The sequence below is a fragment of the Phaeoacremonium minimum genome (assembly GCF_000392275.1).
Source record: "Phaeoacremonium minimum UCRPA7 unplaced genomic scaffold PA7_03_scaffold_350, whole genome shotgun sequence".
Taxonomy (NCBI): domain Eukaryota; kingdom Fungi; phylum Ascomycota; class Sordariomycetes; order Togniniales; family Togniniaceae; genus Phaeoacremonium; species Phaeoacremonium minimum.
Genome location: NW_006921254.1, coordinates 84,671 through 101,098, shown reverse-complemented (window position 1 = coordinate 101,098; position 16,428 = coordinate 84,671). Strand labels below are relative to the sequence as shown.

The window sequence follows — 16,428 nt, the reverse complement described above, 5'->3', positions numbered from 1 at the left end:
ATGGGAGTGAAGATGGGAGTGACGATGGCTGTGAAGATGGCATTGCCTCCGATACCCTGCTTTCGGCACCGCAGGATGCAAAGACTGTCACTGAGCAGAGTGCAACTCCACGATTGTCCAAGTGTCGATGGTTGCTGATGAGGCAGCCAGACCCCTTGATCGTACCTTGGAATGGGCCTCAGATCATCCTGACCGATACCAATGATCAAGACTGGTATATCGACGACCTAAAACATTGGACGCAGATGAGGTCCTGGGCAGACCTTGACGACGAGGATGAGGAGTGGTAAGAGGCCGGTTACTGGATAAAGCGAGCCTCGGTGATAGGCAGCAAAGAAAACCTACGTGGGCGGGCAAGATGTCTCTCTTGTAAACCAAAGTTGGGGAGCTTGGAACGAGACTTAGTGTATGGCAGTTGCGTGATGGGCTTGCTTGTAAACCACAAGATCTAGGTCCTGATGGTACAAGAAATTCAGAACCCAATGACTGATAGTACCTTACTGATGCCGTTGCCTAATCACAAAGTAATAAATACTACGTATCGCATTTGCACCGAACGAATGAATGATTGAGATGATAGTGAGTGAAGGGTAGGATGTATAGCTACTGCACAAAGGTCACTCTTGTATGTAAAGACAGGTGTGTGCAGGCAATACCTAAGGAACAAGCGCTCGTGCCACTTGCCTTATTAGAACATGTGGGCGACGCTGGTTGGTCAGGCGATTGGTTTCGTCTCATCTTTAACGCCTAGCGGCCACGTGCGCCTCCGACCTTGTTTTGACCTCAACCTTCGAAAGTTGATTAAAGCATGCCTTTGTTGTGTTATCTAGGCATTTAGCTAGCTTGCAGGCAAAGTGAACACTGTTGAAGCTTTAGGTCGCTAAAAATACTGGTTGATCATTGTAGTATTGCAAGGAAACGTCAATTGAGTGGAGGAGAACTAGCAAGGTAACTATCTGCCTGCCTATACATGGCAGATTAAACAATCTCCTCCACGCGAGGCAACATATTTGCTCTGCAACGGGCCAAAACCATCAATAATCCAGTGCTTTCATAGGACTCACTCGTTTGGCTCGTTGTCCGCGGGCTTCGGGGACTTCTGAATAGCCTCATACATTGCTGGATCCACGAGGCGTGGATGGAATGTCGGAGAGAAGCGAACAGGATCCACAGACTGAGGTGGCTGAGAAGCGTCGCCATTATTCTGATGTCCCATTTCCTGAGTCGCCACGAAGTGGCCAGCTGTGAATTCGTAGGCTCCCGGCCGAAATGTCGGGTGTTGAATTGGCATACCCTGACCATACAGCAATCTATCAGTGGCCTGCTGAGGTGACGGGTAGTGAGGTTGCATAGTCTGGTCTCCCATGAATCCATCTGCACCCTGCTGAGAGAACATGTCCTGAGCTGGCAGATCTTGATCATTCATGAATTCATCGGCATCCTGCTGAGGGGCCATGTCCTGAGCGGGCAAAGCCTGAGTGTCCATGGATCCATCGGCAGTCTGCTGAGCTCCCATGTCCTGCGATGTCGTAGAATGAACAACCAGTGATGCAGAAACGCTGTTCTGAGATGCTGCAGGTTGAGATGCTACAGGCTGAGGCCCTTGAACTGCATGGGTAGTCTGCTGAGACACCATAGCTGGAAATCTGATCTTGTACTCATCCTGAACGAAAAGCTCTCTCACGATGGCAGCAATTGCTACATACCACTCCCTTCCAAGCTCGACGCGAACCTTGATCAATTGCTTCACCAGCTCATCGCCTACGTTGAAAGGATCGCCAGTTGTATGATTCAGACGATCTTGACGTGGTGTGACCTGGTAAGGGCTTACAGAAGCGACCGCTACCAGTTGCGCATCAAGATTTCCAAGAACGAATTTCAGAGATCTCAACAGGCCGAGGTCAAAGTACAGATGTCCCTGCAAAGTTGGTGCGCTCTTGCGTTTCAGATGGTTCTCGTCGTCGGTGTACTCCATAGGGTCTCCCAGATAGTAGAAATCATGCGTGGACCACATGTGGTCCCGCACAGCGTCGAAACGTCGGTTAGCTGTGAATTTACAGGGGTGCTGAGCCTGCAATGGACATGCAATGTCGGCATTACCGTGGGCGGTTTTATTGTGCTTCATGAGATGCTTGCGTTCGATACGAATGGGACAGCCTGGCTGAAGGCAAGGAACGATAAGATCCAAATGGTTGGACCTACAGTATATTAGCTACACGTCTTAGTATGAAGTGAATGTGCTTACAGAAGAATGACAGTGCTGAGGCGGCCTGCGGTAACGCCGACATGACTCAAGTGCGGATACTTCTGGTCATATGTCTGCCAATAGTTCACATTGTACTGTCGATGAGAGCCAAGGAAGCCGACAGCAGGACCGACAACCGAACAGCCAGTGACGAATCGAGCATGGTCCTTCGAGTCGCTAGTGGGCTGCTGCATGTGAAGAAGCTGTCTGATCGTGCGAGGCAGCTGGTGATGGTCGCGCAACATCTTGGTCTGACCTGAGACTGCGTTCCATGTAGTGATTGCATTCTCCACGGCTTTCTGAGCCCACTCATCCCCATTCATGTTGCCAGTGTGCTGGGTCAAATACTTGTGACCCTCATCGTGCACCAGATGGCCGAACTCTACGGCCGTATATGTGTTGCTGAATGGTATTGATTAGCTCGGATACTATTGGGTTATAGATATCATCGAAGGTTGGATCAGAAGTCATGGTGCACAGGGAATGAAAACCTACCCGAGACCCGCATCTTGAATCTGAGCTACGAGAAGACCAACGACGGCCGCGTCTTGAAGCTTCTCGCACAAGGGAAAGGTGTAATGCTGATGGCCAGGGGCCTGAGTGATGGGAAGAGCCATCCTGAATGTTTGGGATGGATCAATGGATTGCAAACTCAGGCTGAAGTTGAAATCTGAGATGACAGGGCTAGCCCGCGAAGAGCCAGATCACTGTAGATGATAGACGATGGGTGAGAAGTGGTGAGGGAAGGTAAGAAGGGGAGAGAGGTGAGCTTGGAAGGGTGATGGAGAAGGAGGAAGAGTGTAAGGTGGGTGGAAGGAAGGTTGGGTTGTTTTGGACGCGGCCCAGAACGGAAGATATTTGGCCTCCACGTTGCTTGCAGGAGCCAATGGGCGGCGCCGAATATCTTCCGGACTCGAATTATTTATCGAGATGGCTGACGTTGCGTTTTTGTGTGCAAATCGTGGTTGCACCCTATCCTTGGTGATGGGTGGGTGTTAGCTGGACGACAATATGCCTCGACAGCCCGGGGTACCCAACCATTGAGGGGCACCAACGATGTCATAAGTCTTTATTCAAGTCTACAGACATGGTTTGTCCTGAAAAGCACACACCTGGAGAAAATGGGAGCTAACAATGAGCCCAGGATGTCCTCAACCATCTTCCTTGCCGATTATCGTATTGTCTGTCTAGGCAGTATCAACCCCTTATTCTAGCCTTATACAATCTTACCACCGAAGGCCTTGTTCTCGTCAGTTGGAAATTGCCTCTACCACAGCTTCGAGTACAGTCTGAGGCAATGGAGGCCGATTCGGAGCCAAGACACTATTTGGATACTGCCTCAAGGAGTACTCTCTCTCGATTGACCTCCATACTGCTCGAGATGGTCAGTTCAACGGAATGATTGCGAAAACAGCCATGGGTCAGGAGAGTCGAGAAACGGCTATTCGGCCGTCCGTCATATCAAAGAACCAGGCGTATTGGTGGCTCTTGACCGAGCATCAAAATCCACCCCTCAACTGGGGCACGAGAGACTGGACCAATGATTCCTAATGAAGTTGAACATCCTGTGGAAAACTCGGCACCTTTTACAATCCACACAGCGTGTTTAACAGCCCATCACTGTTCTCACTGTTCCTGAACAAGTAGTCGACCGGTTTCGTAATACAGCTCTAGGTCAGAGTCAAGTTCGAACCGTGGAGTCTCGTATGTTGATCTTATTTCAACGGGATTACGCAGTATCGTCAGGAAGCCGTGCGCTTGGTGTTATTCTCGTGGATGCTATCGAGGTAAGTTATCAGTTCATGCTATGACTTGCTTGTCCAGTTGCTTGGCGATAATATTAACAGAACTTAGTTGACGAGCTTAAAGGCGTCCATCATTCGAAGAGATTTCGACATGTACCTTCCGCGTATGGAGCCCAAGCTGCGCATGTCCCTTCCGAGAGACGACATCAAAGCAACATGGTCGATCGATTGCCGAAGGGACACGAAATGATAGGCACAGCCCACAGAATCGAGGCCAACGAAAGCGGAAGCCACCCTTTACCGCGTGGAGGATCGATCAAGTTGTCGAAGAGGAGGCAAACGATTCGAAGTAAACCCGGGCCGTCGAAGTCCCAAAAAGGTTGTAGGGGAGATTGGAGAGTTACCAGAGTACCAATGCGCCAAATTTGGGAGGGCTTGTTGTCGTTCCTTCTTGATGAAGAGCGCCTAATAGAGACAGGGCTGGACAAAGATTTGAATAGATGAAGCAAATGAAGGAAAGTCGGTATACAAAGCCAGGGTTGACCATGTATCAGAAGAATGAATCTCACAGTGATCGCGAGGGAGTATGCCTCGATTTAGAACACAGCGAGAAAGATGCCTCGGAGAAGACCATTGAGACGGTAGGAGAGCCATCGAAGCAAACTATATGCAACCGCAGCCGACAATTTGTAAGATAGGAGGTATAGAGTTGCAACGTCTCCAATCCTTATAGATGAGTACACCAAAACTCAGAGAAAGTTCAAAGAAGCCGTGATGTCTTAGGGAGTCAAGATAACTGAGCTTGTTCTCCCCCAGTTCTTTGATAGCAGGGAATCTTCGAGGACAAATGACACTCCCAAATTGCAAGGCTCAGGCTATGGCTCAACAAGTGGTAGCAACATTGTTTCGACGGAACGAGCTTCCCACATTGCTAACCTCCCATAACCTTCAATAGGAAAAAGACGTTGATGGAATGAATGAGAAATGTCTCAAGCTGTTCGATTATATGACAAAGAGTAGCATCTTAGAATACGATGACGATGGCCAATATGGGCGACAGCATCACTTGATCCAGCAAAGGATCCTACGGTGTGGAAGATTGGCCCTGCCTCTTGCTACTTGCATATCGGTTAGGATGAGGTCCTCAATGACTCTACATATTCCAGAAACAACAGTATCACCAGATATCACACATCCAACTTGCCGTGATGTTAAAGTGCTATCCTGCAGTGGCAGTGGGCCGGGCCGTGTGGCTAGCATCGGCATGAACTCTGCCTGGTTCACGCTACTAAATTATCAGCTAATACGGTGGCTCCAGCGGGTCGCAATTCGGCGCATGTCAGTCATATTCGATCATGCACGAGCGTGATTCAGCAATAAGAAGTGTAGGATCAATCAATCAATCAATGCCTCACTAATCCTCTCTTGTCAGCGTCTCCGCTAAATCAAACGAACGTGTTGAGCCCATTGGAGAGGATTAGAAGTCTGATGAGGTGTTTTTGCATTCAGAACCAACGCTCAATTGCATGACCCGCTATTTACCCCTCACGACATCACCTATTTCAACAAGCTCCCTCCGTCCAGTCCGTTTGCTCCCTCCTTTCTCATTGCAACCGTCTTGCTCATCGTTCGAGAAGAGAATCAAACCATCATCTTAAACTTCACTACTTTCCGAGAACCTGATTGGGTACGAAAGCTCATGTTCAAGAGCCATGGCACCTCTCGCAATGGAGCTATCTACAGATCAAGGTAACTATACAGAAGAACGCATGCCGGGTGTTCGACTTGCGCCGCCGTGACTCTCACCATCTAGGGTCATCTTAATACTTGCAAGAATCAAGATGGATACCCAGATGGAAGACCGCGACGAGCAGTTGATCTGAGAAATACCGGCGAACTTGATCTGGATAATACCAGCGAAAGGACATGCTTCTCTGACCTCCCCTCCCCTCCATCCTGTAGAGGGTAAGTTTGGGCTGACAAGTATAGCATTCCGCTTGATCTGTCACCATGTCGACTGACAAGATCACCTTCCTGACCAACTGGTAGGGATTATTCACCGCTTGCAGAAGAATGCTGGGTTGACTTTGCTTGTAAAGGGCTGCGACCCCGTACCACGCTCCGCTGTACCTTGCCCAGTCCAAGGGCTACTTCAAGGAGGAAGGGATCAAGGTGGCTCTCCTCGAACCCAATGATCCCAGCGTGAGTACTTGTTGCAGACAGGTGCCAATTGCAACGGTGCTGATCCCTTCCGGCAGGATGTCACCGAAATTATCGGCAGCGGAAAGGTCGACTTAGGTTTCAAAGCTATGATCCATACCCTGGCCGTAGGTGTCTCCTCGAACGTCGACTATTATCCATGCTAATGCTGATAATGTATGTAGGCCAAGGCTCGCGGCTTCCCCGTCACGTCGATTGGCAGTCTTTTGGACGAGCCGTTTACTGGCGTCGTCTACTTGAAGTCATCGGGTATCACGACCGACTTCCGCACTCTCAAGGGCAAGCGGATTGGCTACGTGGGCGAGTTTGGCAAGATCCAGATAGACGAGCTCACGTCGCACTACGGCATGACCCCATCTGACTACACGGCCGTACGCTGCGGCATGAACGTCTCCAAGGCTATCATCAAGGGCGAGATCGACGCCGGCATCGGCCTGGAGAACGTGCAGATGGTCGAGCTAGAGGAGTGGCTGGCCGCCGAGGGCCGTCCCAAGTCGGATGTGCAGATGCTGCGCATTGACGAGCTGGCCGAGCTGGGATGCTGCTGCTTCTGCACGATCCTCTACATTGGCAACGACAAGTTCGTGGCGGAGAACCCCGACAAGGTCCAAGCCTTCCTCCGGGCCGTCAAGAAGGCTACAGACTATGTCATTACCCAGCCGGAGAAGGCGTGGGAGGAGTATGTTGACTTCAAGCCCATCATGGGCACGGAGCTCAACCGCAAGATCTTCGAACGTAGCTATGCGTACTTCTCGCGAGACTTGCAAAACGTCCGCCGGGACTGGGAGAAGGTGACCAAGTATGGCAAGAGGCTGGGCGTGCTGGACGCCAGCTTCGAGCCCAACTACACCAATCAGTTCTTGGAATGGGCTTTGGACGAGGAGAGTGAGGATCCTACGGGTGATCAGAAGAAGATGGCCGAGCTGCAGAAGGATGTCGCAGCCAACGGAGGATTCTGTCGGCTCAAGGCTCGCCAGCCCCTTGTGCGAGCATGATCCGAGCGCGTGGGATCCAAGTTTGTCAAACTCGAGACAGGCTTGCTCATAGCTGGCTCAGCAGCACTCCATTCACCTTCTAGTCCTTCGTTACACCACCGGCACATAGAGTAGCCGAGACATTCATGCAATCAATTCCATGCATGGTAAAATCTGCCATGCCTATTCATAATACAGACAGTGATGCGACCTTGTAAAGACTTTGCTGAAGTTCGATGAACGTGGGAGCGTTAGCGTAGCTGGCTACACAAGCAGTGGACTGTGAGTGAAGCCAGGTCCTTCGGCATACGTTATCAAGACAAGACAGATTCACCGCCCCCACCGGAGCACGAGACAATATGTATCACGTGAGATAACAGAGATGCACGGATGCCTCACATTTGAACGGCCAGGCCAAGCTCCATGTTTCGCACGAGGACCGCTCGCTCTCGATTGCCCGGCTGATGAAAGGGGGTTGAAGGGGCGAAATCGGGGCAGGTCACAAGAGCGTGGGGGAGCGTACAGCCTTGGCCTTGAAGCGTGGGGGTGCTACTGCTATCCACTTGCTTGAACATGGGCACGCAAGAGCAGGACTGGAGATTACATTCCATCAAACAATCGCCAATCAAGCAGGATTCCAGCACATCAGCGACTGTGGAGAACTATGCGGAGGATTGACAGGATCACCGTCACATTTCCATGCAACATGCAACAGAAGCCTCCGTCGAACATGCCGAAGCCCCGGATTCGAGGTGAGTCGGGATGCGGGGTGTTCCCTTGGACAGAGGTTCAAAGACACTGTGCCCACGTAGAGCACGCCCGCCCACGCAAGTCGAGGGGGGTCTCGTGCAGCAGTATCGCGCAATCTTTACAGGTTGTTCAATGAATGACTGGATGGAAGGCTGATCAGAAATGTCCCATGGTAACAGAATGCCCTGGATGTGTTGCACGAGCACGCCGATCAGTGAGTACTTGGACGTTGGAAATCGTAAGATGACATATCATTTTGACTTGCACTGCAGCACAGCTGATATGACAGTCGCCAGGAACACATGAGATGATGGAACAGGCTTGTCGAGGCACACTCGCATAGCCTTGAGTGGGCAATTTAGAGGAGAAAGGCATTGGCCAGTCACACATCAAGATGCATCTCACGGCGATGTTTCACTGCAGATGGTGGCGTGGGCGCAAGATTCGCCCCCTTTGGCCCCCTTTTACGCTTTCCCGGGGCACACACCAGAAGTCAAAGTCGTCGCAATGCTCAGCGAACACAAACATGGGAATAACCGGGTTCATCACCATCGGCGTGGGGGTCATCATATCAAGAAGCCCCTCCTGATCCCCATCATAAACAGGCTCGGCGTGCAAGCCCCTCATCTCGAGTCAGGCAACGCCGCAACCAGATACTCGGCAGTCACTCTAACGAAAGCCTGTTCGTATTGATCCAATCGTCAACGTGCAATTAATCGATACGTCGAGAGAGCATAGAACACAGTCCTATTGAGCTTGGAACCTGTCAGTAACCTTGAATCACATCGTGTCAACCTCCACACACTACTATATTCCATACAGTACCAGTAGTACAACAATACCTACCAAGCGGACAACACCGGCAACCTCTCAAGGTTGAAGAAGCCATTCAAAGATGGCCATGCATGCTAGCCGCTATGTGATAGTACCCTACAGCGCCTGTTCACTCCATTCACTTGTAAAGTAGCATGCCGTCCATAGTGGCCGCCAAATGACCCGCCGATCTGGGTCTAGACTAGACAATTAGAGTTACTGCATTGGTGATTGAAACCCCCACGTTGCCGCCAGCCCGGTACGACACCCAAGCCCCAACACCATCCCGTACAAGCACAGTTCCTGCTGCACTCCACGCTCATCATCTCGCCTCACTCCCGTCCGACCCGGCTATGAATATGGAGCCGCACTCCTTCTTGCGGGGCCTCGTCTCCAGGCACTGTGCGGGTGACTGACTCCGCCCAGGGGGCCCGCCGTCTGTAGGACCCTTAAAAGCTCAGGATGGCCGAGTCTTTCTATCTATCCCACACTTCGGGACTTCGCATGTCCCCTCTGCTCACACCGCCTGCGCGTCATATGTTCTCGGGTGTGACCTGTACTGGTTCGATATCGTGTTATTTGATCCTCTTTGTGCAATATACACTTGCAGATCATCCCATTGCTCATCCTCGGCCGTAAATAGAAGTTCCATATAAAGCATACGAGAGCTCTTGGCTTGACTGGATAAGTCCTGAGGGTTGGAGATCAACAACGCGCAGCATCGAATCCTATCGGATATCTTGAACACGGCCTCCAAAATGGGCTCTCTTGCGCCGGTGGCTCCTCGCATCCCGCCGCCCGGCGTTTATGTCCCTATGCTCGCATTCTTCACCCCTGACACCACAAAGATCGACGTCACCACCACTCAGAGACATGCCATCCGGTTGGCCAACGCCGGTGTCGCAGGACTAGTTGTCCACGGCTCCAACGGTGAGGCCGCCCACCTGACTCACCCCGAGCGCACCACGATCATCAAGGCCGTGGTGGAAGCCGTGCAGAAGGAATGCGACCGGCCCCTGCCCGTCATCGCAGGTTGCGGCGCCCAGAGCGTGCTCGAGACCGTCGAGCTCTGCCGCGCCGCAGCCCAAGCCGGCGCAACACAGGCCTTGGTCCTGCCGCCGGGCTACTACGCCGGGCTCCTCGGACCGGAGAGCCACATCCAGTTCTTCCACGAGGTGGCGGACGCGAGTCCCATCCCTATTCTCATATATAACTTCCCTGCCGCTGCCAATGGTGTGGATCTCAACAGTGACACGCTCCTGACCATTGCCAAGCACCCCAACGTCGTCGGTGTGAAGCTGACGTGCGGCAACACGGGCAAGCTCGCCCGCGTGGTGGCCGAGACGGCAAAGTTCAGACAGGACGACTTCCGCGTCTTTGGCGGCTCGGCGGACTTCATCCTGCAGGGCGCGGTGGTTGGCGCCGACGGCACCATCTCCGGCCTAGCGAACCTGTCGCCCGTTGCGTGCTGCAGGATCATCGAGCTCTTTGAGGCGGGCAAGCTAGCAGAGGCGAGAGCACTGCAAGCGGAAGTGGCTGCCGCGGACTGGCTGATGATCAGGTACGGATTCCCTGGTGTCAAGGCGGCTATGCCAATGTTCTACGGCAAGGGAGAGGAGACAGCCTGCACGATGAGGAAGCCAACGAGGCCAGTGTCTGAGAAGGCGATGCAAGAGATTCGGGCTGGAGTGGAGGCCGTGATTGCGATCGAGTCGAGATTCCTGAAGGAGAGGAAGTAAGATTATGAGAATGCGAAGTCAAGGAATCAATAATCATGCATCGCAATGAACTCACATGCTTCATTCAAGCTTTTGAATGAGACGTCGACATCCATCGGGTGGGGAAAATGAAATATTTAGCATTTAGCTATGAATTTTGGGGTGCATGACCATAGTTAGCATGAATAAAAGGTACTACTATAATAACTCACAAATGCAAACAGTTCTAATACTGTCAACGTTCCTGAGCGCACTAAGCTTGGAGCCATTTGGCTGATTGACATGATCTTCCGGATCCATCTTTCCATCTACCCAGACTCTAGTCTTCGATGCTACTCTCGCCACGCATCATGCCTCCGCGATCACCTGAATTACAGTCTTGCCTATCCCACCTTTGCCTTTGTACGATGACATACACGCTTCTCTAACCTTTTCGATATTCTTAATGTCTACCATGGAGCCTACCACTGGCAGCAATTTCCCTTCTTGTACGAATGTGGAGAGTGTCTCCAGGTCCTTCCCATTCGGTTGAAGAAACCAGTACATGTAAGTCACACCCCAGCGCTTTGCCCATAACCTGCGTAGAGCGTCCACGGAGTTGAGGAACAAGCGTCCGGCCAATGGGATGCGGGGATTATCCGGTCGTTTCATGATACTTGCTCCTTGCAGGGTTGTCGCTGAGGGCGTCGTGGACACCGATACAATAAAGCTTGTTGACGGCACCATAAGAGACAGAAACTGCATTGACTGGCCGGTCGTATCAAAGAGGAAGTCGACTGAGGCAGGCGGTATGACTTTGGTCGGGTCTTCTTTGGTATAATCGATTACTTATATGACAGGGTTAGTTAGGCTGAGGTAAGAGTAAGTCATATTTTTTAGAGGATTCGTACCTTGATCAACAACACCATGACCGAGAAACTGGGGCACCATAGATACTTTAGATGTCGATACCGTAGTAATAACTTTGCCCGCGTGAAAGACGTTCTTTGCCAGCTGACAGGCATATGCACCGGTCCCGCTCACTTGTTGAATATATTAGCATGGGTGAAATGATTGTAAGAAAAGTAAGATCGACTTACATCCTGCTGGCACGAATACCGTCTTGCCCTCTAACGAGCCTTTGTATTGCTTTAACACTTGTAGCGCAGTAACGCCAGCGAGAGGAAGCGACGCTGCGTCTGCAAAGGAGAGGTTTGTGGGTTTTGCAGCGACATATGACTCTGGGCACTTTACAAACTCACTCCAAGAACCTGCGAGGTGGCATCAGTTCATTTGAACTCGCGGCTTGAAAATACGCATTGGATTCATGTCTCACCTCGGCCGATTTCGGGAAGCCGCACGTACACCTCGTCGCCAACTTTAAACCTAACTACCTGATCTCCAGTTGCCTCAACTATACCTGCAGCATCATAACCAATCTTATAGGGAAATCTGGCAATCCAAGTCAACTCATAGTCCATTGTTGCTAGGAGAAATGATGCGGAGCTGCTTACTCTTCGGGTAAGGCCAATTTGAATATGCCTGCTGCCTTCTTCACGTCAACCGGATTGATACTGGCGGCGTGAACTTTGATGATAACATCCGTCTCCTCGGCCAGTATCGGACGTGGCATCTCGATAAGTTCATACCCAGAGGGGTCTGTAAATGTTGGGGCCGTGACAGCGAGCATTTTGGCAGACATGGCGCCGAGTTGTCAATGTCAAATGGTCAAGATCAATTCGAATTCTGTCGACTTTCGATGATGGACCAAATCCTCGCTAAGGAGACTGTTGAAAAGTGATATGAGAAAAGTTTGAGAGTAGACCGGAGGTGCTAACAAGATAGCACAATATCACAATAGGTTTGACCCAACCATCTAAGAACGGTTTGAAGCCTGTTGGTATTTCACACCATGTTCTAATGGTTTTTGTGAAGACTGGCATGACAAATCCGAGGGACGGAATGGATTTTGAAATCGCATACATCACCATTTGCTCTTGACCAGCTGAGTTTCGATATTGCACCGAATTGGGTTTGGCGCTGTCTCAAATGCGGGTGGATTCCAAGCCTTTCCTCGCCACAGTTGCAGGTATGGAGCCTGCGTACTGGGGCTGCCGAGGTAGGAAATTGTTCAGTTGGTCCGAAATCCGCCCACATGGACTAGGGACGGACAAACAGGGCTGCCAACGGAGAACAGAACAATCTATCAAACACGCCTCTTCTGAATCTTCGTTTGCACTCAGTACGGTATTGTCGCCGGATCATTTGTCGGAACTGATGCCTCATCGATGCGCATTGCCGAGGCATCGCAAGTCGATTGATGCGTGAGCAATCGCTGCGTAGTTTCAATGAATGGTGGCGGGAACTGACGGCGTTAATGTCAAGGTACGAGCATGGCAACATTCAAATCGGACTGTATCAGTCGTGTCTATGAAAACATCACACTTCGCTATTTCCTTAAACAATAGAGTCATAGTAGATCAAAATATCTTAAATCTTTTCAAACATCCCTAGGTCCAACTCTATCATGCCGTTGAATTGGCATCTGGTCCGTCATCTCAAATACCCCAGGCTCATCGCCGTGAACACTCCGAGAATCATATTTGATGGCGATTTCCCTAGTTCGCACAATGCCACTCTTGGCGTTTGGTGACAAGATGCTCTTGTCACTACCATCGTCCGTCTTGCCTTCCTCCATCGTATTCAACGAGCGAGGAAATTTGCTGTGATTGTCTGACTTGAGATATGTTCCGGCTCCCCGCGAGCTAGAGCCGCCATATCTTGTGCGGTGAAGATCTCGGAACAGTACTCGCAGAACCGGGATCGAAGCGGCGATGACGGTGGCGTTGGGTTCGGCTTGACCCCAAATAAACAGGAGAGAGAGACGGTCTTGATCATCGTCAGCAGAGCTCCAGAAGGGTTGAGCTAGGATGGCCTTAGAGGCACGGGCTTACAAGGAATGTCTTCTCCTCCCGTAATTGTCGTGATCTGGACAATCTTCATGATACCAACTATACCAGCACTGCTCATCTGTTAGCTTATGAGACCTGAATAGGGAGAGAAAATTCATTGCTCACAGGAGACCAAGGCTCATCGCAACCGCGACACCGATCTTCTCATGCTTCTTCATCTGCAAACTCAGAATGATCTTCCAGGGTAACAAAGCGAGGATGAAATCCACCAAAGCTGAATACGCTATACCAGGATCAGTGGAATTTTCACTCACGAGTGATGACGGACGTACTATTTGCTACCATAGCAACAATGACAGAGTCCTCGACTCTCCAGCACACGTTGGGAAGCACAGCTTCGTATGCGTCAATGCCGACACGATCACAAGCAGCCATCCAGGTCGTGACGGCGTTTACCGCAAGGATGATGTTCATGGTAGCGATGAGGAACCAGATGAGATATTTCTGCCAGCCGGTGGCAACCCGAAGCAAGGTCAATGCGAAGGATGTCTTGGTCAAGCCCAGAGCGATCTTGTTAAGGTCATCGCTAGTGGTGCTTATCAAATGCCCATGCGGAGAGAATGCCAAGGACAGACCGAAGCCAATTCTCATGAGCTCCGTGATTAGTGCGCTCGAGATCAAGATGAAGACCTAATTCAATGTTAGTTGAGCCGTTCTTTGTGAGAAGATTCCATTGGCAAGTGCGCACCCATCCAGTGATCAGCAGGTAATCATCCCACCACATTGCCCTTACTCTGATCCCTCGACAGTATACTCGGAGTGCCAGAAATATGGACGAGATCGCTAACATGGTCCAGATAGACGAGACGACGACTGGCCCCGGGTCCTTTGGACTGGCCGTAGCATTGGTAGATGCCTCATCTCGAATTAACAGGGCGCTGACGGTATCCATACTGGGAAACTATATAGTCAATTAGAATACCGTTGTATTAGGGTGGGGTGGACATATCTTACGTACATTGCTCGGGATGAGTCCAGAAATGTTGCTCGAAGCTTGAGTGTACTGAGACCACCCAATAAATGTCAATCAGAGTATCATGGGCTCAAGAAAAGAATGACGAGGACGAGAGCCTAAAAATGAGTAAAAAGAGGCGCTGGGAGGCAAGAAACATAAATGGTCATATGCCTAGCCTGCCCACAGTTCTGTAGAGACTCTTGAAGGCATACTGCAAGAGGGTGGCTGTCCAGAATGGTACCAAGGACACAAAATCAGGAAGAACCAAGGAAGTGCCCTAGCCCTGCAGGTACAGAGCTTTGGCGGAAACGTCGAACGCATAACAGAAAGCGAGACCAGGGTGTGCTGCGCCAGAATGCAGTTTGATCAGTGTGTGGAGGGTCAGGGGAGGACGTGATAGCTGCAACGTTGTGGGCCACTTTAACTTACTCATTATCAAAGAAGTACGCCACACACACCCCATAAGCCTTTTCCTTCCAGCATACGACTCACATGTGACTTGAGCCTTAGACATCCTCAGGCCTTTGTGAATATAAGATAATTGTTCAATGCTCGAGGTACTCCGGCAAAGATTCTCCTTTGGCTTTTGTTTATATCTTTTCCCATATTTGTTGGCATGGATAGAGAATCTAGATGACTGTTTGTGAGATAACAGTAGGGTCAGCATAGATAACCCTTTGAAGACACAAATTGGCGTCTTGGTAATAATTCATACATCGCTTAGACTCAGACCACTGTGAAAGAACCTCTGCATCATATACAAGTTACAGATAAAGTAAAAGCACATGCGCTTACTCTCTAAGGGAGCTGGAATAGTGGACTGAAGCACTTATTCTAGAAATAAACTGAACAGGGGATGGCATCATCTACCACAACTCTTTTGAGAGTTTCCATAGAATGGCCCGTAGACTTGAACTTCGGGAGGACAGTATTTCTAATGCACTGTTCCCTGCTAGTGTGTCGGAGAGACCTGAACAGCCACTTCGAGGCCTACTGCTGGTTGGATGACCCGGCCCGTTGGCTGCTATTGAAACAAGAGAGGCATGGTGCAGACAATTGACCAGGGAGGAGCAAAGGCCTCCTTCTTGGCAATCCAGAGCAATCCCGTTTTTTAGTTTTTATCTTGTCTCTAAGATTCTACTGGCAGGAAAATACCTCAATGCTTCGACTTGATATAATCGAGGCATGGTTTTCAAAAATAAAATTGGCCGCTGCTAGGTGTCCATGATCGTCCAAACTGAGCAAAAAGTTCTAGATGCAGTCTCTACGCAAGCCTTTTCTAACTTTCGAGGGTATGATGTTTACTTCGACGTAGCAGTGGGAAGATAAGCGCAATCGGAACAGCGTGCCGAAGATGAAGTCGGGCAGCACATACTAATTGCTTTGCTCTACTCGAGAGAAGCAGAAACAATGCGCCCCGCGCCACATGCGATCAAATGGGGAAGGACCGTTACGTGCCGCAATTCTGCAATTTAATCTACTGCACTTTCTGGTCTGCAGGAGGGACGGCTAGAGGTCTTGGCTCGTCAGGGGTTGTCAGCCACAGAAGCTACAAGGATGCTCGGGCACGGCGGCTACGGAGTTTTTCAAGAGCTGGAAGGGCTTTGATGGCCTTCTAATACTGGTTACCAAAGAGAATTCCATCGGTCTTACTTCAACCACCAAGTTGAATGTGTGCCTACGTCTGTGAGGTGTTGGACACGATCAATTAGAGTTAAGGTGCGGCTCTTTGCGCAGTATCCAGCGTATGATTTTATCTCGCATCTCCATCTACGCTCGGATAGTCTCCACGATCCATTCTCCATCACGCTGCGATCGGATACCACTGTGATCGCCTTGATGATGGGAGCCCTCGGAGTCTATTTTATGGGCACCGCGATAGGTCCGTGACTTGCATCCCTGTTCCCCGCGACGGGAACAGGGTTCTGCACATCCGAATAGTTATGCCTACCATCTGGCGCCATTCTTAGCTCCCAGTCCCTACTAGTTAGTTGCAACGTCCGAACAGACAGTTTCTCTGTCAAAGTAATGCAACGTTCTTCACTTTCTCATCATAC

General features: G+C 50.5%; 4 protein-coding genes across 4 annotated transcripts; 2 read left to right on the top strand and 2 right to left on the bottom strand.

The window, feature by feature from the left end:
* Nucleotides 1–1,060: 1,060 nt before the first annotated feature.
* On the bottom strand, nt 1,061–2,862 carry UCRPA7_4537 (hypothetical protein; the record flags this gene model as incomplete). The annotated part of the gene is made up of 3 exons (XM_007917090.1): nt 1,061–2,198; nt 2,246–2,647; nt 2,741–2,862. 3 exons carry the CDS (start codon nt 2,860–2,862, stop codon nt 1,061–1,063), a joined length of 1,662 nt encoding a protein of 553 aa, XP_007915281.1.
* A 3,138-nt stretch (nt 2,863–6,000) lies between these two features.
* Nucleotides 6,001–7,205, top strand: UCRPA7_4536 (putative thiamine biosynthesis protein; the record flags this gene model as incomplete). The annotated part of the gene is made up of 4 exons (XM_007917089.1): nt 6,001–6,035; nt 6,090–6,192; nt 6,249–6,317; nt 6,375–7,205. 4 exons carry the CDS (start codon nt 6,001–6,003, stop codon nt 7,203–7,205), a joined length of 1,038 nt encoding a protein of 345 aa, XP_007915280.1.
* Nucleotides 7,206–9,505: 2,300 nt separating this feature from the next.
* Nucleotides 9,506–10,486, top strand: UCRPA7_4535 (putative dihydrodipicolinate synthase protein; the record flags this gene model as incomplete). The annotated part of the gene is made up of 1 exon (XM_007917088.1): nt 9,506–10,486. One exon carries the CDS (start codon nt 9,506–9,508, stop codon nt 10,484–10,486), a length of 981 nt encoding a protein of 326 aa, XP_007915279.1.
* A 2,458-nt stretch (nt 10,487–12,944) lies between these two features.
* Nucleotides 12,945–14,140, bottom strand: UCRPA7_4534 (putative integral membrane protein; the record flags this gene model as incomplete). Its single annotated transcript, XM_007917087.1, has 5 exons — nt 12,945–13,333; nt 13,399–13,466; nt 13,522–13,639; nt 13,689–14,046; nt 14,105–14,140. The coding sequence occupies 5 exons, from the start codon at nt 14,138–14,140 to the stop codon at nt 12,945–12,947; spliced, it is 969 nt and encodes a 322-aa protein (XP_007915278.1).
* Nucleotides 14,141–16,428: the final 2,288 nt, after the last annotated feature.